Raw genomic sequence first — 21,193 nt, 5'->3', positions numbered from 1 at the left:
CTAGTACCGACGCCCTTTCGCTTCTCCCAGGAATGACGGGGTCATTATTCCTTCTTTCTATTATAGAAGAGGAAAGCGCAAGAAAACAACATTATGAAGAAAGTTGACGCGCCAGCAAGTTCTCTCTTTTCTCAGCCAGGCGCTTTCCCAATCTCACGAGTTCAGGCGCTACGCGGGTATCCGTTCCACTTTGATATAATGACACTCGCGACAGAGTCAAGGACGCCGCGCGATTACGGCGCTCCGCCACACGCTCTCCTCTCCGTCCTACCCCTCACCCATGTTTGTGTACCCAGCCGCGACATGTACAGAGAGATGTAAGGGCGTCCACTAAGCTGCGCGCTGCAAAATATTTCCGCAGTTCAAGGAGCGGCAGAAGGCACGCGCAGGGGCTCACACTGGCCTCAATTAAGGGCCAAATGATAGCGTCAGAAGGAAGGCCGCCGCGCCACTACGCCGAACATGCACCGCCGATTACCCAGGGCAGAGATACCAATGAAGGCGCACCGATACACTGCTTCAATGATTCCTCAACTCCTCTATATCTGTGTGAGAGTGTGACGACGTCTAGAGATGCCCAAGACGAAAGCCGATACTAGTCGCTTCGCATGAATCTCGGAGTCTGGTTGGGAGTTAGCCAGAAGCGAAAACGTGCGCGTAACATGCAGAGCCAAAGCGCCGTAGGCGTTTTTTCCCGCTTGACAGAACGATAGCTCTAGTTTTTTTTTCCTGTTTCTTTCCTGTGTTTAATGGCTTACACTGCTTCTAACGGGGTACTGACATGCTTCAATGAACGCTCAACCCCTCTCTCTGACTTTGTGAGAGCTTGATGAGGTTGCCAGGCGCCTGAAAGCCAAAGCCGATACTAGTCTGTTCTCATGAATCTCGGAGTCCGTTTGGGAGTATGCCAGGGGCGGAAACGGGCGCGTTGTACGAGCCAAGCGCCGTAGGCGTTCTTTCCCGCTTGAGAGAAGGCTCACGCGTTCCTAGTGACGCAGCCCGCAACTGGTGCCGGAACACCATCCTGCTCGTCTTCAGAGCGACTCGTACGTGGCCGTTGCAGTGGGTCGTTTCAGGTAGGTTTCATTTTTCCCCCTGTTTTTTTCCTGTGTTTAATTGCTTACACTGCCTCTTTAGGAGAACTGTCATGCATTTGCAAAGTTGTAGAAATTCTGACAAACGTTTTTTTTTCTTCTTTTCTCCCGGTAAAGTGATTGCTGTTGGCAGGTATGCAAGTTAATTAGGCGCTGGTATTTGAAATTTATGCTAATGTTGCCCTCTTAATGCTGCACCTGGCGTCATCGACATTATCCTAACGTGGTAACAGAGTGAAAAATTTTCGACGTTGCACAGCAATATCGATGGGTATGATGATAATAAACAGGGTTTGATAAGGAAGATGATAAACAAGGTAAAAAATATGACACGTGCAGTTGCCGTAGCGATCACAGGAACAACATGAGCCAGTGTTTTAGACGTCGTAACACATCTAATTCCTACAGGGTGTTTCAGTTAACTTGGGCCAAACTTTAAAAGTATGGAAATGACTACGTAGCTGGAAAGAACCAAGGAAATGTTGTTTGCCGTCGCTTGGAGATACTGAGACTATTGTTTGAATTCCGCCTAATTAGATAGTCTTATTTAATTAATGTACTTCTCAATTATTTTAATTAGATGAAAGTGTCAATGAGAAAATTGTAGAGCAACATGAAAAATCCCGTTACAGCTTTCTGTTGCTCAATACGTGCTACATAAAAGTGTTTTTCCGAGCGTAAAAGAAGCTCGCGAATACAGGCAAAGTGCCTCGAGCGGCTAGTCGTGCAGCAGTCTTGCGTGTATTGGTGAGCTTCTTTCACGCTCTGAAACACACTTTTATGTAGGACGTATTGAGAAACAGAAAGCTGTATCGGAAGTTTTTCATGTTGCTCTACAATTTCCTCATTGACACTTTTCATCTAATTATAATAATTGAGAAGTTGTATTGTAATTAGGACTAATTATCTAATTAGGCAGGAATTTTAAAAAATCAGCTGGGTATCTCCAAGCGACAGCAAACATTAGCATGGTTCTGTCCATATACGTAGAAATTGCATATTTTTAATGTTTGGCCAATGTTAAGTGAAACACCCTGTGAACAGCGAAACCTAAATTTGTTCGCAGAGCACTGTAGGAAATTATTACGTAATTTTATTATAATATCGAACCTTGCGTTAAGAAGCTCCCTTTTAACGGTTTAATCTCTATGCGTGCATTATCTCATATGTGTATCTTATCTGTGCACCTGCTAATCTCAGACGGCGTCGCTTCGCTGCCTCGTATTTGTGTTTTAAAACCTGTAAACTAGTATCATCTAGGGACTCAGCGTGGTGCAACTTCTCCTCGACTTTCTTCTGTCTCTTTGTTCCCGTGTACACAGGGCTGCGCTATCTATATTTTTTCGAACATAGGGCGTTGTGTCTTTATATATATATATATATATATATATATATATATATATATATATATATATATATATACAAAATACAAAAATGACAAGGCAGAAATTTAATTGCAGTACTACTTAGAAAAGGAAATCTTAATGAACTGAGCGATACCCTCGCGTACTTATCCCTGCAAACTTTGTTCTCAGTAAACTCGGCAAGATTTGAAAGAAGATACTTCTGTTTGAGGAGGGGGGGAGGGCATTTTCAAAATATATAGGCACCATCACATAAACAACGATATATGAATCACTGAAAATTTTGAGTTTAGTTCACACTTTTTCACTCCCTCCGTTGTTTATGGCTTTGATGCGATTACAGTCAGTACATACATAATGTTATGAGCGATGGTATGCGCACCGCTACGTTGCTCATTCGAAACCTTTTTCCTTGGGCTTAAAGAGAAAGCGAATCCAAAAGGTGAAACTAGTCGAAACTTGTGCAGTAATGTTAGATATGGTTACTGTAATGCTAAAATTTGAAGCAGGCAATCACACTGAAAAATTCAAAGGGTGCATTAAAATATTTGATGACGCTTCGTCAGCGGTCACTTTATCCGGCCTTCGTATACTGGAAAGCAGCTGGCGTTGCGCAAGAGCTTATGCAATTAAGGCACGTGCAAACGCTTTCCAACCTCTATACAAAGCGATGTAGATTTTATTCCCAACGGTCAGTCAGAATGACACCAGGGCTTATTTATCCATGAGTTAACGGTGAAGTTTAAGCGCTCCAAGCAGGGGATCACAACTGTTTTCACCACTATTTCATGCCTGGCGTTGTCGGTAGTAGCTGTGGCATACGTGAACCGAACTGCGGCTTTTTGTGCGTTTCCATATCGCATCTCAGAATCGTGCTTCTTTGTCCGATTTGAATCCGTTAACCACAACTAAACAATAAATATAAGAAATATTTCAAACCGGCCATTCGATTCTGTGAAAACATTGAAACAGCACGACAACAAATGAGGTGTCCTGTGTGTGTAATGCCTGACTATGGGTTTGCATCTGAACATATGTATCAGTTAAGCAGATGATCTGGTTTCGAAAAATAGCCGATTTCTTTCTAACCAGAACTAAACTCGAAACATCCAAGCTAGTCATTGTGAACAACATTGAAGTCTCGGAGTAAGGTACCCAAAATAGGGGACGCTATCAGGCTGGCGTCCAAATAAAAAAAGCTGAACAAACAACAACGCAATGACAGTAAAAAACACAGATGGCCTTCGACGGAGCTTGGCTCTTACATAAGTTAAATCTCCTCAGTACCTTATTGATAAAGTTCACTATTATACTGATTTCCATGCATAACGCCTATTGAATGTTCACGAAAGCATGCACACAGTAATATATGTATCATCTCTTTTCACGTGCTTATTTGCCAACAGCACGAGTATCCCGTACCATCAGCCAACGCACCCTTTCGGGCTTATTCTTCGGTCAAAATACGAAAGGCAGGAGTCCGGATAGGAGCCACACGAATGCATACACTAAGAAGGCATGATCTTGAACCGAGCTTTGTTCGCTCGATAAATAACCAGAGGCAATGAAAACTTGTTTCTAGCCTCACTCTTCGTCGTCTCCCAAAGCCAGGGTTACATTCTGGACGTGAAAACCCACAATTTCACTTGCGAGGAAAAGGAACGTCGACTATTGTCATTATGCGCATAGTGCCTGAACACATTCCAGGATTTAACCATTGTGCAGCTGATTTTACGCTACGTTATTCCTTAAGTAACGTTGACTAACTAGTTTCGATTTCCAGTTAGGTCGTAATGGTTTGAACATAACTTCGTAGTAACGGCTGAAAATGCCGTTGTTTCATACGACCGAAGTGATGATTATTGCTATCGCTTCGTTTTTGTTCAAGGGTGACTAATAATTTCCGTCAAATGACGTCACCATGCGTAGCTTGGTACTACACTCACACTTAATGTTTCAATTTCAGTCGAAGTAGGGCTCTGGAAATATTTCTTTTGCCTTAGGATTCCTGTCTCCTTCCATACCATGGATCAAGTGGGTTCCTTCACGCGTTTTGGGTAAAAACCACAAAGGGCGAGCTAAGCTCCTAGACGGTACTTTTCAATTTTTTGCAATGGCAAGGACAAGCTGGTTTCGTCTCAGTGCTTTCTTGTACTTCTGCTAGAACGCAGTACACGCTGCGTGTGGCAGGGGAGGCCGGAGCAAGATTATTCACGTGGATGAGGAAGCAAAACGTGTTGGCAACGGGGGCTGAAAATAATATCGGCACTTTTGGTGAGAGCTAGATATAACAGCGTGGCATATAAGGGCGTATAAAAGCTTTACCAATGTTTTTAGATATGAACCATGTTTGCGCTGAATCTCGGTTTTAGCCATAGCTACCAACAACAACACGTTTTATGTCTTTACAGAAACACTTACGTTGTGTGTATGCTGTATTTTAAGCATCCAGGGAATCAGACGCAAACATTCTTCTAATCTTGTTTCTTCAATTCTATCGCTGCCCGCATTTTCATCCCAATAAATATATTTTTGTTAGGCAACCTATACCATGGGTTGCGCTTTCTAAGACAGACACAGTGAGGCACACAGAAAAACAAATGGGAGAGCTCTCGCAACTGATATTTGTTGAAAATTTTCGTCTTCATATATAGTATAGATAATCAAAGAACCACGAGATACTTCCTATTTCACTGAGGTATTCAAAAGGAAAACTTCTTTGCCTGACAGCAAAATTGATGGTGTGCTGGCGGATTTCGCTCCTTCACTAATTGTGATAGCTTACGCCTTATATTTGCGGTAGCTGATTATAAGGCAGTTTGAAAATACTGGTGAGCAACCACAGTCATTACAATGCGTGGACAGGCGCCCATCTCTGTACCGTGCAACGTTTTGTTTGTGCTATCTAAGGCGATCATTTACACAGCGGGCTGTCTGGCCGATATATTTTCCGCCCCATGCAAGTGGTATACTGTACACGATTTCTGCGTGGGACACGAAAAGGTTCTAGTGCTTTTTCTGGCACCCTCTTGGCTTTTCACTGAAAGGGTCGGTGAGCTTACACAGGTGGCTTAGCTTTTCAGGTGCTGAAAAAGCCACCTTCACACTGACCTTACTGGCTACTTTCACCAGCTCATGCGAGACCGTATGTATATAAGGAATGACCGTCAGCTTCTGCCTTTTCCTGGACATGCTCGCAGGGACGCCATCAGTGTACTGCACTTTCTTATGGATGGATGGATGGATGGAAAAACTTTATTAAGCGAGCGAGTTTGGACCCTTCAAGGGCCCAGGGCCACCGCACAGCCCTCACATTACGCGCATGTGTCCAGGCCACGTAGGGCCATAGCACTGGCACCCGGGTTCACGCAGCGAAGTTGGATGTCCAGGTCCTGCGACGCAAGGAGGGCCTCCCATTCCTCCCATGTTCCGATGGCGGGCTGTCCCTGCGGGGGAGGATCGGCAGGGCAGCCAAAGAGGGTGTGGTCCAAGGTGGCGTGCGACTCTCCACAGAGAGTGCACTCTGGCGAAACGGGGCGAAAGTGGGATAGGAGCTGAGGGGTGGGAACAGTTCGGGTCTGGAGTCACCTCCAGAGGATTTGTTGGGAGTGGTATAGTCTCTTAAGCTCATTGCTTGCAAATCAGACGCGCACCTGCCACAATGTAACGCTTCACCAACTTCGAATGGGGTGAATTCTACGTTAGCAGTGGTTTCTTAGCTCGGGGTTAATCGATAAGCCCAGCATACATGTTTGCCGGGAAAAGTTTGTCGAAGATGAAGAAATTGCAAGGTGTTATGAACCGGTGATTGACAGATTCAAGCAAGTAGGGTGAGAAGTCAGGTAGATTTCTTAAATCATAGCTTCCTCGCCAATGCTGACATGGGAATTGTCACGGATGATAGTAATACCGCCGACTTATCTCAAAATATTTAAAAGATTAGAATTTTCGAGGTTGTTCACTAAGCATTGGTCTAGCTTAGCTAAAAGCATGTCACTTAGGACCGGTACAAAGCAGGGTCCGATACAAACACTTTGTTACGAATGTACACTTTACGGTTCCACTCAATGTGCATTGAATCTAGGTCGAACGTGAGCAGCTCGAGAAAACTAGCCATGGTCAAACCTGTTTCATTTTGAAATGCTACTGCACCGAAGCTATCAATACAATCATCGGCACATATTAGCAGCTGAGTGTGCGGCAGCGAATAATAAATTTTTTTACCGTCTGCTAACCATAGTTTCAAGCCTATACACCAGTGATGCTTAAGAAAACTTCTCAACAGCTTCCGAGTTTTTCATCAAGTATGGGTTTTTAATTGGGAAGAGCCCTACCTAGTCCTGCAGAAGCCATGCACCACATTTTTGCCAAGTCTCATCCTCGGAAATTATAACTCGTAGAGGGCAGTCCACCTTGTGCGTTTTAGCACTGAGCATTGCCCTCAGGCTAGGTAGTGTTCTTGATGCCATTTTACACTTCTTGTATACACTTTTTTGTTAAACGTCAAAGGCACAACCTGCTGCATAACTTCACCGCTTTCCCCTTAAGCTTCGGAAGCGATACATCTCTGCACTCTTTTAGCACCGACGAGACTGCTTTGTGTGCTTTTGAATGAAACGGCGAGTGCGGAATTACTACAAAGCCTCCTTCTTCGTCAGCGGGTAGTAATCGCGCAGACTGTTCACGAAGAACGTTGACAACTTGTCGCACTGGCGGTCGAAGCACTGGTTGGTTGCCGCGGGACACCACATCTACACCTTGTCCAACACATCATTCATAGCCACTATCTGTTGCGTGTCTGGAGATTTACCTTACTACGGCAAGAAGATCGAGCACCAGTGTTCATGGTGGCGAAGGCTTTTGCCAAGACCTTACCTCTTCTAGCCAAAGCTTACGCTACTCATGCGTCCTACATTAACCAGGGAAAGGTTTCTTAATTTTATCCCATGATAGCATATCGACCTGCACAGCTCTTAGATTTGAGGCAAAACTGTATTTCCTAAATAAAATTCTAAAAACCAATACTAAGTACGAGATATTACCCTGTGTTCATTTATGCATTTCATATCAAAAGTAGCCATAAAACTTCATAAAGCACATTCAAAGTAAGAAAGTATTTAAAAATGCTGCAGACAGCTTTGACTTACATCAAATATATTGCAATAATCGTTGCATAACGCCTATTATATAACACTCATTCTGGTCACAAATTTTATTTATGAACCGTGCAGTCTTACTTCATACCAACGCTGCAGAAGTTTGTTGGTACCTAATTCATTTAAGCATGACTTACTTATATTCCGATTGTGCAAACACAATGGAAGCTTCCTCACATAGAAAACAGGCGTTCAAGGTAGCAGTATGAAAGAGTGATCAAAACAAGAGATTGTAAATGGTTAGAATCATAGAAAGGCCTAAATTGTGTGGCATATCGTGCGGGAAAACTGTAAAATCTGGTGCCCACTTCAATGTAGCCTTGCATAAATATTCACAAGTGGTTATGCGGACGCGATTGTTGCCTTATGAGTGGTGCTTTCACCGGCGAAGCGGAGAAGGATTGGACAGTTTCCGCGAGTTTTGCTAGTGTAGCTGACAAAGGCAATTATGCCGTTTCATTGACATTTAGATTATTGATCCTAATAAGTACTTGACATAAGTGACGCTAGCGTGTCTCGTAGTCTGTGAAAAACAACTGGTTAGGTAACGAAGTCTGCTCTACTGAACTTAATAGAATAACGTAGTAACCTGCAACACAAAAGTACGCAGGAGCTTATCTTAATAAACTGAGAACAGAGAAGTCAAAGCTGTATAATAAACTAGCTCGAAAAGACACGTCAGAAGGGGAAGAAACAATACTAGATAAGAAATTACAACATGCCGCGAAAGCCCCTGGCCGGTATACCATAGGGATTCTTTTCTCATAATTGTATTTCTTTCTCATCCGCCGGTCATGACATTCCGACGCTGGTAATGATGTAATTAGCGCCGCTTCACTGACGAAGCACGAAAAGGTAAAGAAATGTACAGAATCGCCATTCTCCTATGTTCTTTTTGCTGCGGTTTTTCCAGATGCACCCGCACGCCACAACACTGGCGTTAGTTCTCACGAGCTCCACACATTATATGATGTTCTCTACATCTACTCATAACAAGAAGCTCAGATGGTGCCCATGACTTAATGGCACAGTATTTACCGTTCAAGGTCTACCAACCTTACTAGGAAAGGAGGACATGTCTTGGTCTTGCATAAGTGTTTTATTTCTTTACATATACCCTAATCTGGCTGTTGCATCGGCGAAATGTGCGATGTTCTTTTTTTCGGCACGGCTAATTTTTTATTATTCCTGGGTGCGTAGAACAGCCTAAAGTACATTAAATGTATGAAGCCACTTGCCTCAGTGATTTAGGCTGAGTCGGAGTGATAGCGATAAGTTTTCCTCTTTAAGCCAGGTTTTCAGGGCTTAGTCTGGTTATTTTAAAGGAGTAGTTCGGGAGCCTTGCTTCTTGCATTCGCTTCATCGGAGCTCCACCGTGCTGGGTGCATCGAGAGAGAGAGAGAGAGAGAGAGAGTAAAAATTTGCTGGGAAAAGGCAAAAAAGAAAAGAAGGAAAATGTGGGTGGAGCTCCTAGTCCAGGGCCCCACTGGCTTCAGCGGCTCGATGGGCTTGGTCCAGGAGAGCCAGCTGGCTGTCTGTTCCTCATCCGCAAGCCATGCCTCCCACTGCCTTAGAAAGCGTTGTTTTGTAAATTTGTGTGTGTTCGCTTGCGGAGGTCTTCTGGCGCATATGAGTGTGATGTGTGACAACGTAGGCTTTTCGCCACACCACGGACATTTATATGCGTGCGCTTCGCCATGTATTTGCCTTAGCTTGTGTAGATTAGGATAAGTGTTTGTTTGGAGTCAGCGCCAGTCCGTCGCTTGTCGTCTGGTCAATTCTGGTTGGGGCCTGCCGAACTCCCGTCTTTCTTCTCTTTGTTGTTCCAAGATTTCTCTCGCAGTCGTTGGAAAGTTCCTCCGGGACTGGTCCAACGCTCAGATATTTAGTACTCGAGCGATTCGGTCCACCCTCGTATTTCCCTCCATGCCTTCGTTTGCCGGGTACCATGTGAGGCTGTGAAAAATTAGAGAGTTTATTGCCTATGATCCTAATCACCGCCCGGGGTACCGCACCTGAGAGGAAGGCGACACGGCACCTGTGAGTCGGTGAGGACAGCCGCGGATGTCGCTCTGCATTCGGCGTCCTTCAAAGCTAAAGCTACCGCGGTCGCCTCAGCCGTTGCCGTGCATTCAGTTCTCACTGACGCCCCTACTACCCGTTCTTGACACGTGGCGACTGCGATCTGTATACCACATCCAGAGTAACTTGCGTCCGTGTAGTAGACGTCCGGCTTGCCTTGGAAAGTCCTTCGCAATGCTCGCACCCGCGCCTTTCCTCTTGCGCTGTGGTACTTAGGGTTCACATTTTGGGGGGATTCGTGCCATGCATATACGCGCTCGAATTTTCCGATCTAGAAGTAACGCATCGTATGCGCTATAAAAACGGACGAGGTGCATACCCCAGCCTGTTCAGAACTGGGTGCATCAAATGAATCGCACATTCCTTGAGTGTTCAGATGAAGGGATCAAGTAGGACTGGGCTATCGGTCAACTGTGAAAAATTTGTTATATGGCAAATTTCGTTACCGTGCGCAAAAAAGATGAAGTTGTGAACATCTGCTGCCGGTGATTGAAAAGTACAACTAACATGTGTATGCGTGTCGATTATCTCACGCATTGCCGTTTTCTCCTTTTTCGCGGTCGTTCGTAAGCATCCTAGCTAGGGCAATCTAGACCACTCTCTGCGCACTGAGAAGATACGATAGTAAGTTTCATCATTCATTGATACCTTTTATGAAACTTCTTTATTTTTTGCTGTATACGATATAAAAATGGGAGTAGTCTCAATCTCTTCACAATCCATGCATAACCAAACGTAAATGAAAATGTCATCATATTCTTAATTATTCTGCTTTTCCGCTGAAGGAGGCAAGGGTGCACACATGACCTTTTCATACAATGCAAACCTTCGTTTCTGTTTATTTTGATATCACTTTTTGCTGCCTCTCTCTTGGTATCTTCACTGTCTAATGAGTGGTTTTTATTTGTATGCTCTGTTAAATCAAGTTGGCGCAGACGCAACATCAAGTTGCTAGTGTGTTCGGACCTCATTGCTTATCGCAACAACGTGGAAACATTTCCGGAACGTTTGCTTTTTTTTTTCGCGTTTTTAAACCGAGATGTTTCTGGTAAAAGCGAACGAGCATACAAAATAGTAAGCATTCGGTTCATTGTTCAGTACGGAACAAATTACAGCATTTTCCAATTGTTAAACCGTCGGTTTGAATGCGCAAGCGTGAATCTGATAATTGTAGCTCATCATTAATCCAACTGACCCACTGAACTCCTTGTTCTTAGAGCGTCATGCAGCATTTATTGCAACGCACGGCAATTGTCTGGGTATCTTGTCTGGATATGGGAAGGAGGCTGTGTTCAGCCTGGCACTTGGTTATTATAACCAAAGAAGTAGTCTGAAGATTCGTTTTTTGAATGCTGGAGATCCGTTGTTCAAACACCTCACATTCGCTGCTCGGGAATTGATGATTACTTCAAAGTACCCTACTTTATGTCAACCTCTGTCTTGTTCGAATATGTTTGAACCAGTTGACTCGCTTTAGTAGTTCTGGCACCGCAATGCGAACAGCGTTCCCACCGACATATATGCTTCTCTGGGTTCGTAATTGTTTCACAGGAACCGCCTCATTCAAGTGACCCTTACTTAAATGAGAATTTACGGGAATGGTAAAATCATCATCATCAACGTGCTTTACTGCTAAGAACAGAGCGCTCACGGAAGAGGTACTAAGAAGGAGAGGCACAAGTACACAGCATTGGCTTTATCCGCCTAAGAAAAGCAGAACTTCGTCCTCGGCAAACGGCCATGGCAATGTAGTGGGTGACAAGTATTCGCGACTCCAAGTAAATGCTCGCTAGCTAGCGGCCGCGCCGAGAAACAGCCGATCCAGGTTGAGGTTTGAAACGAAAGAGGGTGTCATGTCACGGCATGCCCTGAATGCTTTGTAGTTCTCAAATCGTCGTGATGTCGCGGCGCACAATCCTGAAAATGGAAAAAAAAGCGAACGGGGGTGTCGAAAGACTTTTGTTGTGTACTATTATGCGTGTCAATTGCGGTGGAAAGACTCCATTGTACGTTTTCATCGTTTCTAGAAAGAAGCCGACGATGCTCATCGGAGAGCGACTTAGACAAGAAACTTCCGCATTGGGAAAAGGTGAATGATAATATACTGGTGTGTTCGGAACAGTTCGCTCGGGTAGGCACAATTGCTTCATTTTTGTCTATACTAAGTACCGTGCTGGCGTTTCAAATCGCGGAGTGGTTTCTTCAGGCAGGTGCTTTGATAAATTATAGTAAGGTACGCTTACGCTTCATTTGGTTTTTGTTCGTTTAGAGTTATAGTTTTCCGCCCCAGAATTAGTGTTACTGACGCTTTAAGCAGCAAGAATATAATCGCTAATGTACGTTTGTCGGCACGCACGGTAGCAGGAACGATAGCTGCCGAGGAAGGTCTCAAGTTGGTCAAGACACGTGTTTTGCACGAAGCGACATATCGTTTTCAACGCATGCTTTAGTTAGCGGTGCAAGAAGAAGATGATGTTATCTCATTCAACGTGATGACTTGTCAGTATACTCACTCGCAAGAAATTTAGAACCAACTACAAACAGCGCTCGTTCCAGCTTTGGAACGTTTGACCTGCGCACAGCGCCGCTAGTTTGCTTTTCGACGCTGTACACACAGCTAACTCCCATTACAACTGGTTAAATTTGTTTCCAAGTCATGCATTTACACTGTTACAACTGACTTTGCCAAAATGGAACTTTTTCGCTAAATTTTGGAAACGTGGTGGAAGAAACTGAACTTGGTTCAGATGCTTGTTATTAATGTCTCAAGTGTTACCGGGTTTGACAATTACTACTGGCGGGAAGTGTTTGCTGTGTTTCCACGCCCGGGCCCTACCTCAAGCACTGCGTACTGCGATCACCAACAAGCGCCAGTCATCGGACGCAGATGACTTTGTCACACGTATCAGCTGACTGTAAAATGAAGGTGCACCCCGACTCACAAAAACAACTCTCATTTGTTTTTATACCAAGACACGCTGACCAGGTAACTTTACAGTCTTTAGCCTCGTTCTATCAGTGCAGAAAGTCTGTGTACAGCTTCTGAAAGCACGATATATGTTACTACAGAAATTTTATGAGATGCTATATGAGAAATACTGCAACACAAGTCGCAGTCTGCAGTTGCTTATGAAGATCGAAAACAGTCGAGTGTCATACCTGTAGCAGTACAGCAAACATGTGAACAAGTGCACATTTCGGAGTCTCGCTACGCACAAAATCTTCCTGTTTTTAACATCCGGCTCGCTTTCAAGACTCTTTGTCTTCAAAAAATCTCATGCGGCTCGCTGGGCAGGCCGGACATTTACACGGACAGCGGAACTATTTACGCGATTTCGTCGTTCAAATCCTTGAGACCGATAAAAATAAGGTGATCGGCAGCAAAGACCCTTTCGGCTTCCACGAAGTGCCATTCGAAGCCACAAAAAAGAAACGTCACCACAGCACCAAGCGAAAGTGCCGCCGTGAACCTGGATGTCGTAGCCATCTTTGTTTATTTGGACAGTGTTGACAGTTCAAGTAGCGGATATTCTGGAGCTGCCAACAGGCACGGCAGAAGAGAGAAACAATCGGGAGGGTCCAGACTAGTGGAGGCAAGGCTTGCTGGAGCTGGTGACCTTGGCTAGACTGATTAAGTTTGATCTACTACGTACAATCGCACGCAAAGCCGGAAAACAAACACATAATGGCAGATAGACATCTTTATGTTGTTGCTGCTTTACTATTAAATTCACTCTCCCTGACTAACCACTGTTTTTATCCTCAGGGTAGCATCACTGTGGATCGGCAAGTTCGGGGACACTAGTCAACTAATATGTGGTTATAACGATTGTCACTCATTACGCTTGATTTTTATAACAATCAAGTGGGGCCATTCTGGCTCCCAGAATCTTTCGCAACATGCGAATTTCTATTCTAAGCTAGCGTTATGCATTCCGTTCTCCTTTGGTGACTCGCCGTCCTTTTGTTATGCGCTCGTGGTTGTAAATCACGTGCCCAGTGCTGAAACAAGCTTCTTTTTAAGAATCGCATTTGTCTCGTGCGATTCATCAATCTTCGGCCGCAGCCGTAGCGCGGTTCTTCTTGTTAAAGTAACTTCTGATTACACGCTAATTACTGTTATAAGCATTCGTTGGCTTTCTTGCTCTCCTCTGAAGATTGCCCAACCACTCGTTTTTCGGTAATCGCAAATTCGTATTCTCAGTAACGTGTGAAATAACGTGTCCCGTGCAGTCCTGTTTATTCACGTTTCTACGTGAACTTGTTAGGCGACGGACTTCTTTCGCTTGATTATTTCGATAGATATTCGAATTTCATTATGAACACGTGGTGCTTTTGCATTGTTCATTGAAGCAGTCAATCAGCTGTCGTGCTTTCAGCAGTGCCTACGAGAATGCTCGAACGTTCTCAACCGCCCCCAAACCTTCACATCAGTGAAGCGCAGGAAATGAGCCCTTGCATGTTTCCTCCACTACCGATAGCGGATCCGCGACCTTCCTTTGCAAGCGTAAATGGACGTTGTGTCGTTGTGCGTGCCAGTCTATAGTGGCAGCGCATCCATTGTATTCCGCCAGCGCCGCCGCGGCACGCAGACTTGATACAATGAGTGGCTTCCGTCGAGCGCTATTAGCTGCGTTCGCTCTGCGCAAGCGGCCGTGAAATTGTCCCACAATACGGGGACGTACCATTATTGCCGCCGCTGTGCAGTAGGACTCAGGGACGATGCTGGCATTTATTTCACGGTGGCCGGCTCGGGGCCACGCTGGAGCATAAAGACAAACAGGCACGTGATTGTAAACGTCGGCAAAGAAAAGTGAAAAAAAAAAGTATTGCATAATGATGTCCACACAATACCACGATACAACATATCACGCACACTTTTGTCACTCCCTTTTATATTCTCGGCAGATGAAAATTGACTGGAACAGATAAAATTCAATCATGAACGAATAGCTTTAAGATGTTACAGTAAAATTGGGGAGCTACGACACTTGGAACACCACACAAATAATGCCGTACGCGACCTGGTGGCGCCGTCGTAAGACACTCAGAACGGGTTGCCTCTGATAAAGCGTTGATAAACTTTCTAATGAACTTCATCGCGAACTACCTTCGCGTTGTGCGCGTCGCATGCATGCGCAGTTGTTCTTCTCCTGACAACCTCCATCCCGTACAACCGTCTCTCCCGCATTTATGAATTAGCAAGCCACACGTGAGCGTAATTCACCTCCTCGCATTTCCTTCGTTGCCTCACCCTCAATCATGTGCCAAAGCAACCAAGTTGGAAGAAGCGGTGTTCAGTAAAGCTTTCACTTGCAGTTCGCAGTGCGGACCTGAAATCTTCAGCGTAAGCGTTGTGCCGTCTCGACTGTCACCACCCGGTGCCCACGTTAAACGTCTTTCGGTTTACCTTATCACACGGAAGGCCACTCTTATATGTGACGTACTTCTGGTACCCTTTTTAACGAAGTCGCTAAGTGTTACTCGCCGAACCATAAACGTAAGTGTGTTGTTATACGCCCATATCTGATCCTAAGGTACCATTTAAAACTTCACCTCTATTTCCTAGTGCAAAAAACAAGGATAACCACTGTTAACTTGCGAAGTTCATGTTGCTCATTACGTGATTGGTGGTGCCACGGTACTTACCAGGCTACTTATTAAAGACATACAAAAAAGATAAATAAAGGGCAGGATGATTAACCTGGACGTCGCTCTGTTTGCTAGCTAACCTCTGAGTAACGTTTATTTCGTTCTTATTGCCACAGGAGCCTTTTCATCATGAGTACTTGCGACGTCTACCGTGATCAGGATGGCCTCTACATCAGCTGCATATTTCAAGAGCCCATCGTTAAAGAAGCTCTCGCCTACAAGCCCAAGCCAGGCGACGTGTTCATAGTCTCCTACCCAAAGTGTGGCACCACATGGATGCAGCACATTGTCTACGCCATCTACAACGATGGCATTCCGCCCAAGGTATGTATATAGAAACTTAAGTGTACAATTCCCATATTATCGCTAGGGTCCAAGTGGAGTGTGCAGACAGCTGCATGTCGGGCATGTTGAAAAAAGTACTTAGAAAGGATTACAATGCTGGCATACAGGGACAAGAGGAATACGCAGTACGGGGGGTGGGGGAGGTATTCTGTAGGAGTCTACCTAGTGGACTGTCCACTTAGGTTGTCGCCATTGGCTGCCGCTTCACGAGTGCGAAGGAGACAGGCTGGCACCTTCGCGCTCGTGAAGCGGCAGCTAATGGCGACAGCCAAAGTGGACAGTTCACTAGGTGGACTCTTACAGGAACCCCCCCTCCTGGAGTTTGTGTCTTTCTACGGCCTGTGTCTGCTGCAGCTGTAATGCTTGCCAAGAAGGAACAGCGCGCATCTAGGCCAGCGTAACGCGCGCGCACTACGCGTGGCGCAGTTGCGCTATACGCTGGGGAAAAGTGTACGCTGGACAATATAGTGCCACGGCAACGCCAGCATGACCGGTGGCGTATTAAGCACTTTGACGTGGCCAACATGGGAATAGAACGTGTTTCAATATCACGCCACATCCGCAATACCAGAGTACATCGCCCGTGCGTATGTCGGTCAGCCAAGCTTCTCCCTTCAGCGCATCCGAAGCTGAATAGCGCCCACTCGATGCCTCTGTCGACCACCCGCTTCGGTTATTAAGCTTCGAGGGCACTGAAGAGAGTGCGCTGAGTTGGGAGCATCTTCGCCAAACAAAAAACGAAAGCGCTCACTGTCTGCGCACTTGTGTACATACGTGCGAGCGGAGAGGAGTACAGTGTACTTGAAAGGGGTAGTGTGTTCTGGAGCGAAGCGCACAATGTGGTGCTGTGAGGCGGCAGGCGTGGCAAGGTCCGGCACTTGCACGCCAGCTCATGTGATAGCAGCTCGTCGCCGTACATATGTCGGTCATTCCTGCTCTTGTCAGTGGTGCTGGTCATGCGTGGCTTGCGTGTGCGTCGAAGTTTGTGGTGTTTGAGATTTTAAGCATGAAATGCTTTTAGCTCCGGTTGTCGGGGGCCTTCAAGCGACCTTGAGCCAAAAACCAGAGCCGTTATGCGTGCATCGTTGCGAGAACACAACGAGACCATCCGGGCAACCAGTCAAAAGATTAAAAAATGCGGTCTCTGGCCCCCAACCACTTGTACAGGACCGCATTACGTATTCTAGTTACTGCCCAAACAAGTTACAAAAACATTGCTTTCGAGTTCTTCCTAATGTTTGGTCACAATGTCACTCAAGCTGTAACTTCTAGTACGCTCAAGTTTTATTTGACATTTCCAATAGCGGCGTTCAGAAGACAGATTCAGGGTACAACACACTTGATCGTCATTTTTTGGCGCTGAGACAGGATTGCCTGTTCTCTTTTCAACTCCAGCGGTCTGCGAGTGCGGCGTCTGTTTCTAGAGATGGCGCCACGCTACATGACCAGGCCAGCAGCGTCCGGCGCGCCACGAACTAACATGAAGGCTGCCATGATATGGATGCACTAACGTGGATGCACTATTTCTTACCATGTGTGTGTTTTCAGCGGGCTGCAGCCTCACTTTTCTGAAATTCTCTTTCACCTTGCAGGACATGGATGACTTCATGCGAAGGGCTCCTTTCTTAGAGTTGCTGGGAACCGCAGCTGTGGAGAGTATGCCGCGTCCCGGAGCCATAAAAACTCACCTTCCTTACTCGCTCCAGCCCCAGTCGCCGGAAGCCAAGTACATTTACGTGACACGCAACCCCTACGACTGCTGCGTTTCATTTTACCACCACACCAAGTCGTTCCCCGCATATCGATTCGCTCAAGAGCCATTTGACAAGTTTTTTGACATGTTCGTCGAAGGCAAAGTTGACTTCGGTGACTACTTCGACCATCAGATATCCTGGTACGACCACAGGAACGATGATAACGTCCTCGTCATAACCTACGAGGAGCTTAAGATGGATCCCCGAGCAGGAATTCTCAAGATTGCCGACTTTCTCGGAGAAAGTTACGGGAAGAAGCTGCGAGAGCAACCGGAAGTTTTGGAGAGAATCTTGAACGCTAGCAGCTTGAACACTATGAAGGGCTTCAATGAGGAGTTCAAGAAATGGACTGCGAAGGCAGCCGATTTGATTGGAGATACGGGCAAGCTTCAATCGTTATCCGCGCAAGCAGCTGAAGACATGAAGAAGCCGATGACTGGAGACTTCGTAAGAAAGGGAATTATTGGTGACTGGAAAAACCACTTCACGCCAGATCAAATTAGGCGCATGAAGGAGAGAATTGCGGCCAAAACCAAGAACAGCACAGTCATGAGCCTTTGGAAAGACATTGATCTTCCGTAAAAAAAATTGATATATTTATATACCACTTGAGATATTCAACGTAAATGAGAGATGCACATACTGTCATTTCTGGGTGCGTCTTTGTTTCGTCCGTTTTAGACAACAATAAATAGACGTAGATATTTGTACTGGCGGAAAATTAAACATTTTGGGTTCCTCAGAAACAGATTTTTGGAATTTAAGGGGAAATTTTGCCCTCGCCTGGTGGTGATCGAACTAGGAATTAACGATTTCTCAGGGTGGTTCCTCTGCATCTTAGGCGGATCACTAGTGTTTACTCTAATTTTCCACCAATACCTGCATGCATCTTTTAGATTTTATAGCGTAAAGATTGCATTAAAATCATTTATTTTGTTCACGGCGCTTGCACGCTGTTACTGTAGCGTTTCGGAATCAGCTGCCTGCTTTTTCCTAAATGTGATGTACGATGAGTGGCATAACTCCTTCGCGCAGGAGCTAAATTTGATTTGCACGTTTCCACTGAAAACTACTTTCGAGGCAGCACAAAGAGCTTGCTTCTTAAGAAAAGACAAGCTGAAAGACCATGAAAGGAGAATGTGTCGGTCCCGGAAATGTTTCTGGCAAATTGCCCATCCTCAAGTGAAATAAGACACTTAAACATTTTGCAAGTCATAGATGCAACAGGCACTCTGAGGCACTGATTACAATGAGAAAGCTTTATTGTGTCGTTTTGGTCAGCGTGGTAATTCCAAACTCATAAACTGAAGAAAATCACCACTCCGATAACGGAAGCCTATGCTTCTATGCTTCTTTGATGTTGTAGTTGCAGCGACATGAATTTCTGTGATGTGATTAATTGTCCTGTCTGTCATCAACAGAGTTTTAGTTTGTCGTAGCGAGAGCATTTCCTGTCTCACCTTCACAATTGTGACGACATTCAGGTCTTTTAACTGCGAGCAGCAAAGACTTATTCTAGTGACAGAACGAAGATAAAATTGCAATAGCTTGGTATATTCGTGGTTGTATATTTAACTGTCTATACAAGTGCACTGGTTATTGCATTTGCCTTTGTGAATTTCTAAATGAACGCTGTGGAGATGTTCACCAGGCGATTTTACAATGGAAGGAGTTGGAGAATCAAGTAGCGAGCATGCTGAATTACTCGTTTGCTTCCGTTTTGTTCTGCTTGCTACACTTTTGTTCTTCCAGCAACAATCACATAAGCATAGCTATGCGTACCTGTCTGGAAACTATGAAGAGCGCGGAAGCGAATTGTCTGAAACTCTAAATTCATCTAATGTGCGGAAGACCATGAAATTGCGTCTAAGTGTCGTCCGTATAGATTATCGAGTACCAATTGTGAGATAGTGTGTGAAGAGCTTTAATAATTATAACTAAGAAGGTAATTATAGCTTTTCGCACATAAGGTCGATAGCTGCACTGGAATGGAATATTCTTAGCGTAGCCCTATGTAAGGCCTTCTCTAGAGAGATTGTATCTGACATTGCGAGAATAAGTGCGCTACGTACCAGTAGTCAAGTTGCCGCACTTTTGTACTGCACAATGGAATGAAGAGTATTGGGCTGTATTAAGAGGAGGGGGGGGGGGAAGGGGTTGTGCAGAGGGCCAGCTAGGTATGTGACAGACGCAATGGCGCCTAACATAGGACCGCATTTAGGTTACATTACTTGAAACTTCCTTACGATATAAAAATGTCCGATTTGCACGGAAGGCCGCATCCTAATAGAACTTTTCTCAAACGTTTTCTATTACATAGAAAGGTCCGGGTAACACGAATGGCTGCGTAATCGCAGGCCGTGTAACAACAGTCATGGTTACACCGTGGGCCACGCGGTCTTGGACCTCATAGTAAGCTTCGTTGTTTTAAACTATTCTTCGTAAAAGACGGTGCATTTGACAAGCAGGATTTGGGTAATAGTGTACTGAGAGTTGGAGCAGTGAAATGCCAGATGACTTATATATGATGACGTTCGCAGTTTTTTTTTCTCAGTATAAAGATTATATATAGCAGCGAGAGTCATCGTACTAGCACATATGTTGAAAATGTCCCGCCCAGGTGGTCATTGACCCGGGAATATTCTGATGTGGTGGATGGCCTGACACCAATTACCACGTCGCAGACCGTAAAGTGTGAATGCACCCTTCACTTAAAGGCGAATCTTGGCGAATCATGCTACAGCATATGAAAACGCGTTTGACGCGTTTTTAAGCGTTTGAATTTACCGGTGCGCCATGCATTTCGGTGGCATCGCGCAAGTTCGCAGTGGCGGAGCTATAGGGTGCCGTGCGTTCTTAGTAAATCGCGGAAGAGTATTGACGCTGCAGTACACGCCTCATACATAACTAGTTTTGACGGTGTCAGTATGCTGTGTCGCTATAATAATTCAATGTCAAACGTATTACCGTCGATTGTCATTGTGAGGAGGGCTCCGGAAAATTTTTCAGAGCCCTCCTCACAGGAGGAGCCCTCCTTCAGCCCGTGCACACAATGTCAGTTTCACACTGACAATAAGGCTAAGCAAAATAAAAAATATTCTTGAAACTTATTTGGAGGAGTGGTAAACGATGGACAAAGAAAGACAACAGTGTGTGTCTCAGAGCTAAATAAGTGTGCCAAATAAGTTTCAAAATTTACCAGCAAGCTCAATTTTCAACCATTCCGCGTAATCTCTAGAGGGGCAACTTAGGCACGTTGGCCTTACATAAGAATGACTGAAGATGATCCAACTTGACACGGATGATCATAAATACATATACATATACACATAGGCGCTGTGTGTGCGTAATCTGCCTTTTTTATGTACGTGTCCAGTACGGACATCTTTATCCCACTTTCTTCTCAACCGCGAACCACTAATATTCGAAACAATATCGTTGCATTGACGGGCCCTTTGGGGTAAGGTGCGCTAGCGCCTCAGCCATCCTGCAACTTTTTTTCCTCCTTGCGTGGAAGTAAATTATTCTAGCAAAAACAAAACACTACGTAAATTGACAGTGACTCTGAAAAGATACACTCAAATGCGAGGCAATTAAGTGAAACTATCCAATAAAGACATCCATGCAGTCTCGCGATGATTCTTAACTGCATACACACAATGTGCGCAAGCGCACATTTGCGAAAGAACCACCGATTGCTACGCGGTATTTCAGCAGGCCTGTCGCACATCCTACCGCACCAAACA

The 21,193-nt window shown here is 45.1% G+C and overlaps 1 protein-coding gene across 2 annotated transcripts; it reads left to right on the top strand.

Moving 5' to 3' along the window:
• The first annotated feature begins 683 nt into the window (after nucleotides 1–683).
• LOC119458229 (sulfotransferase ssu-1) lies at nucleotides 684–19,584 on the top strand. Of its 2 annotated transcripts, none has more exons than XM_037720059.2 (3): nucleotides 684–1,076; nucleotides 15,465–15,672; nucleotides 17,286–19,583. In XM_037720059.2, exons 2-3 carry the CDS (start codon nucleotides 15,478–15,480, stop codon nucleotides 18,027–18,029), a joined length of 939 nt encoding a protein of 312 aa, XP_037575987.1. In that variant the 5' UTR covers nucleotides 684–1,076; nucleotides 15,465–15,477; the 3' UTR covers nucleotides 18,030–19,583. The 2 variants fall into 2 exon arrangements, with proteins under 2 accessions (XP_037575987.1, XP_049526819.1); XM_049670862.1 differs by lacking the exon at nucleotides 684–1,076 and adding an exon at nucleotides 15,112–15,196 and having other exon boundaries at nucleotides 17,286–19,584.
• The last annotated feature ends 1,609 nt before the right edge of the window (nucleotides 19,585–21,193 follow it).

The sequence above is a fragment of the Dermacentor silvarum genome, chromosome 7 (assembly GCF_013339745.2).
Source record: "Dermacentor silvarum isolate Dsil-2018 chromosome 7, BIME_Dsil_1.4, whole genome shotgun sequence".
Classification (NCBI taxonomy): domain Eukaryota; kingdom Metazoa; phylum Arthropoda; class Arachnida; order Ixodida; family Ixodidae; genus Dermacentor; species Dermacentor silvarum.
This window is presented reverse-complemented; position numbering and strand designations above follow the sequence as displayed.

Coding starts and splice junctions, on each gene's coding strand:
- LOC119458229 (XM_049670862.1), top strand. CDS start 15,478: ATGAGTACTTGCGACGTCTACCGTGATCAGGATGGCCTCTACATCAGC. Junction 15,673..17,285: donor ACGATGGCATTCCGCCCAAG/GTATGTATATAG, acceptor TTCACCTTGCAG/GACATGGATGACTTCATGCG.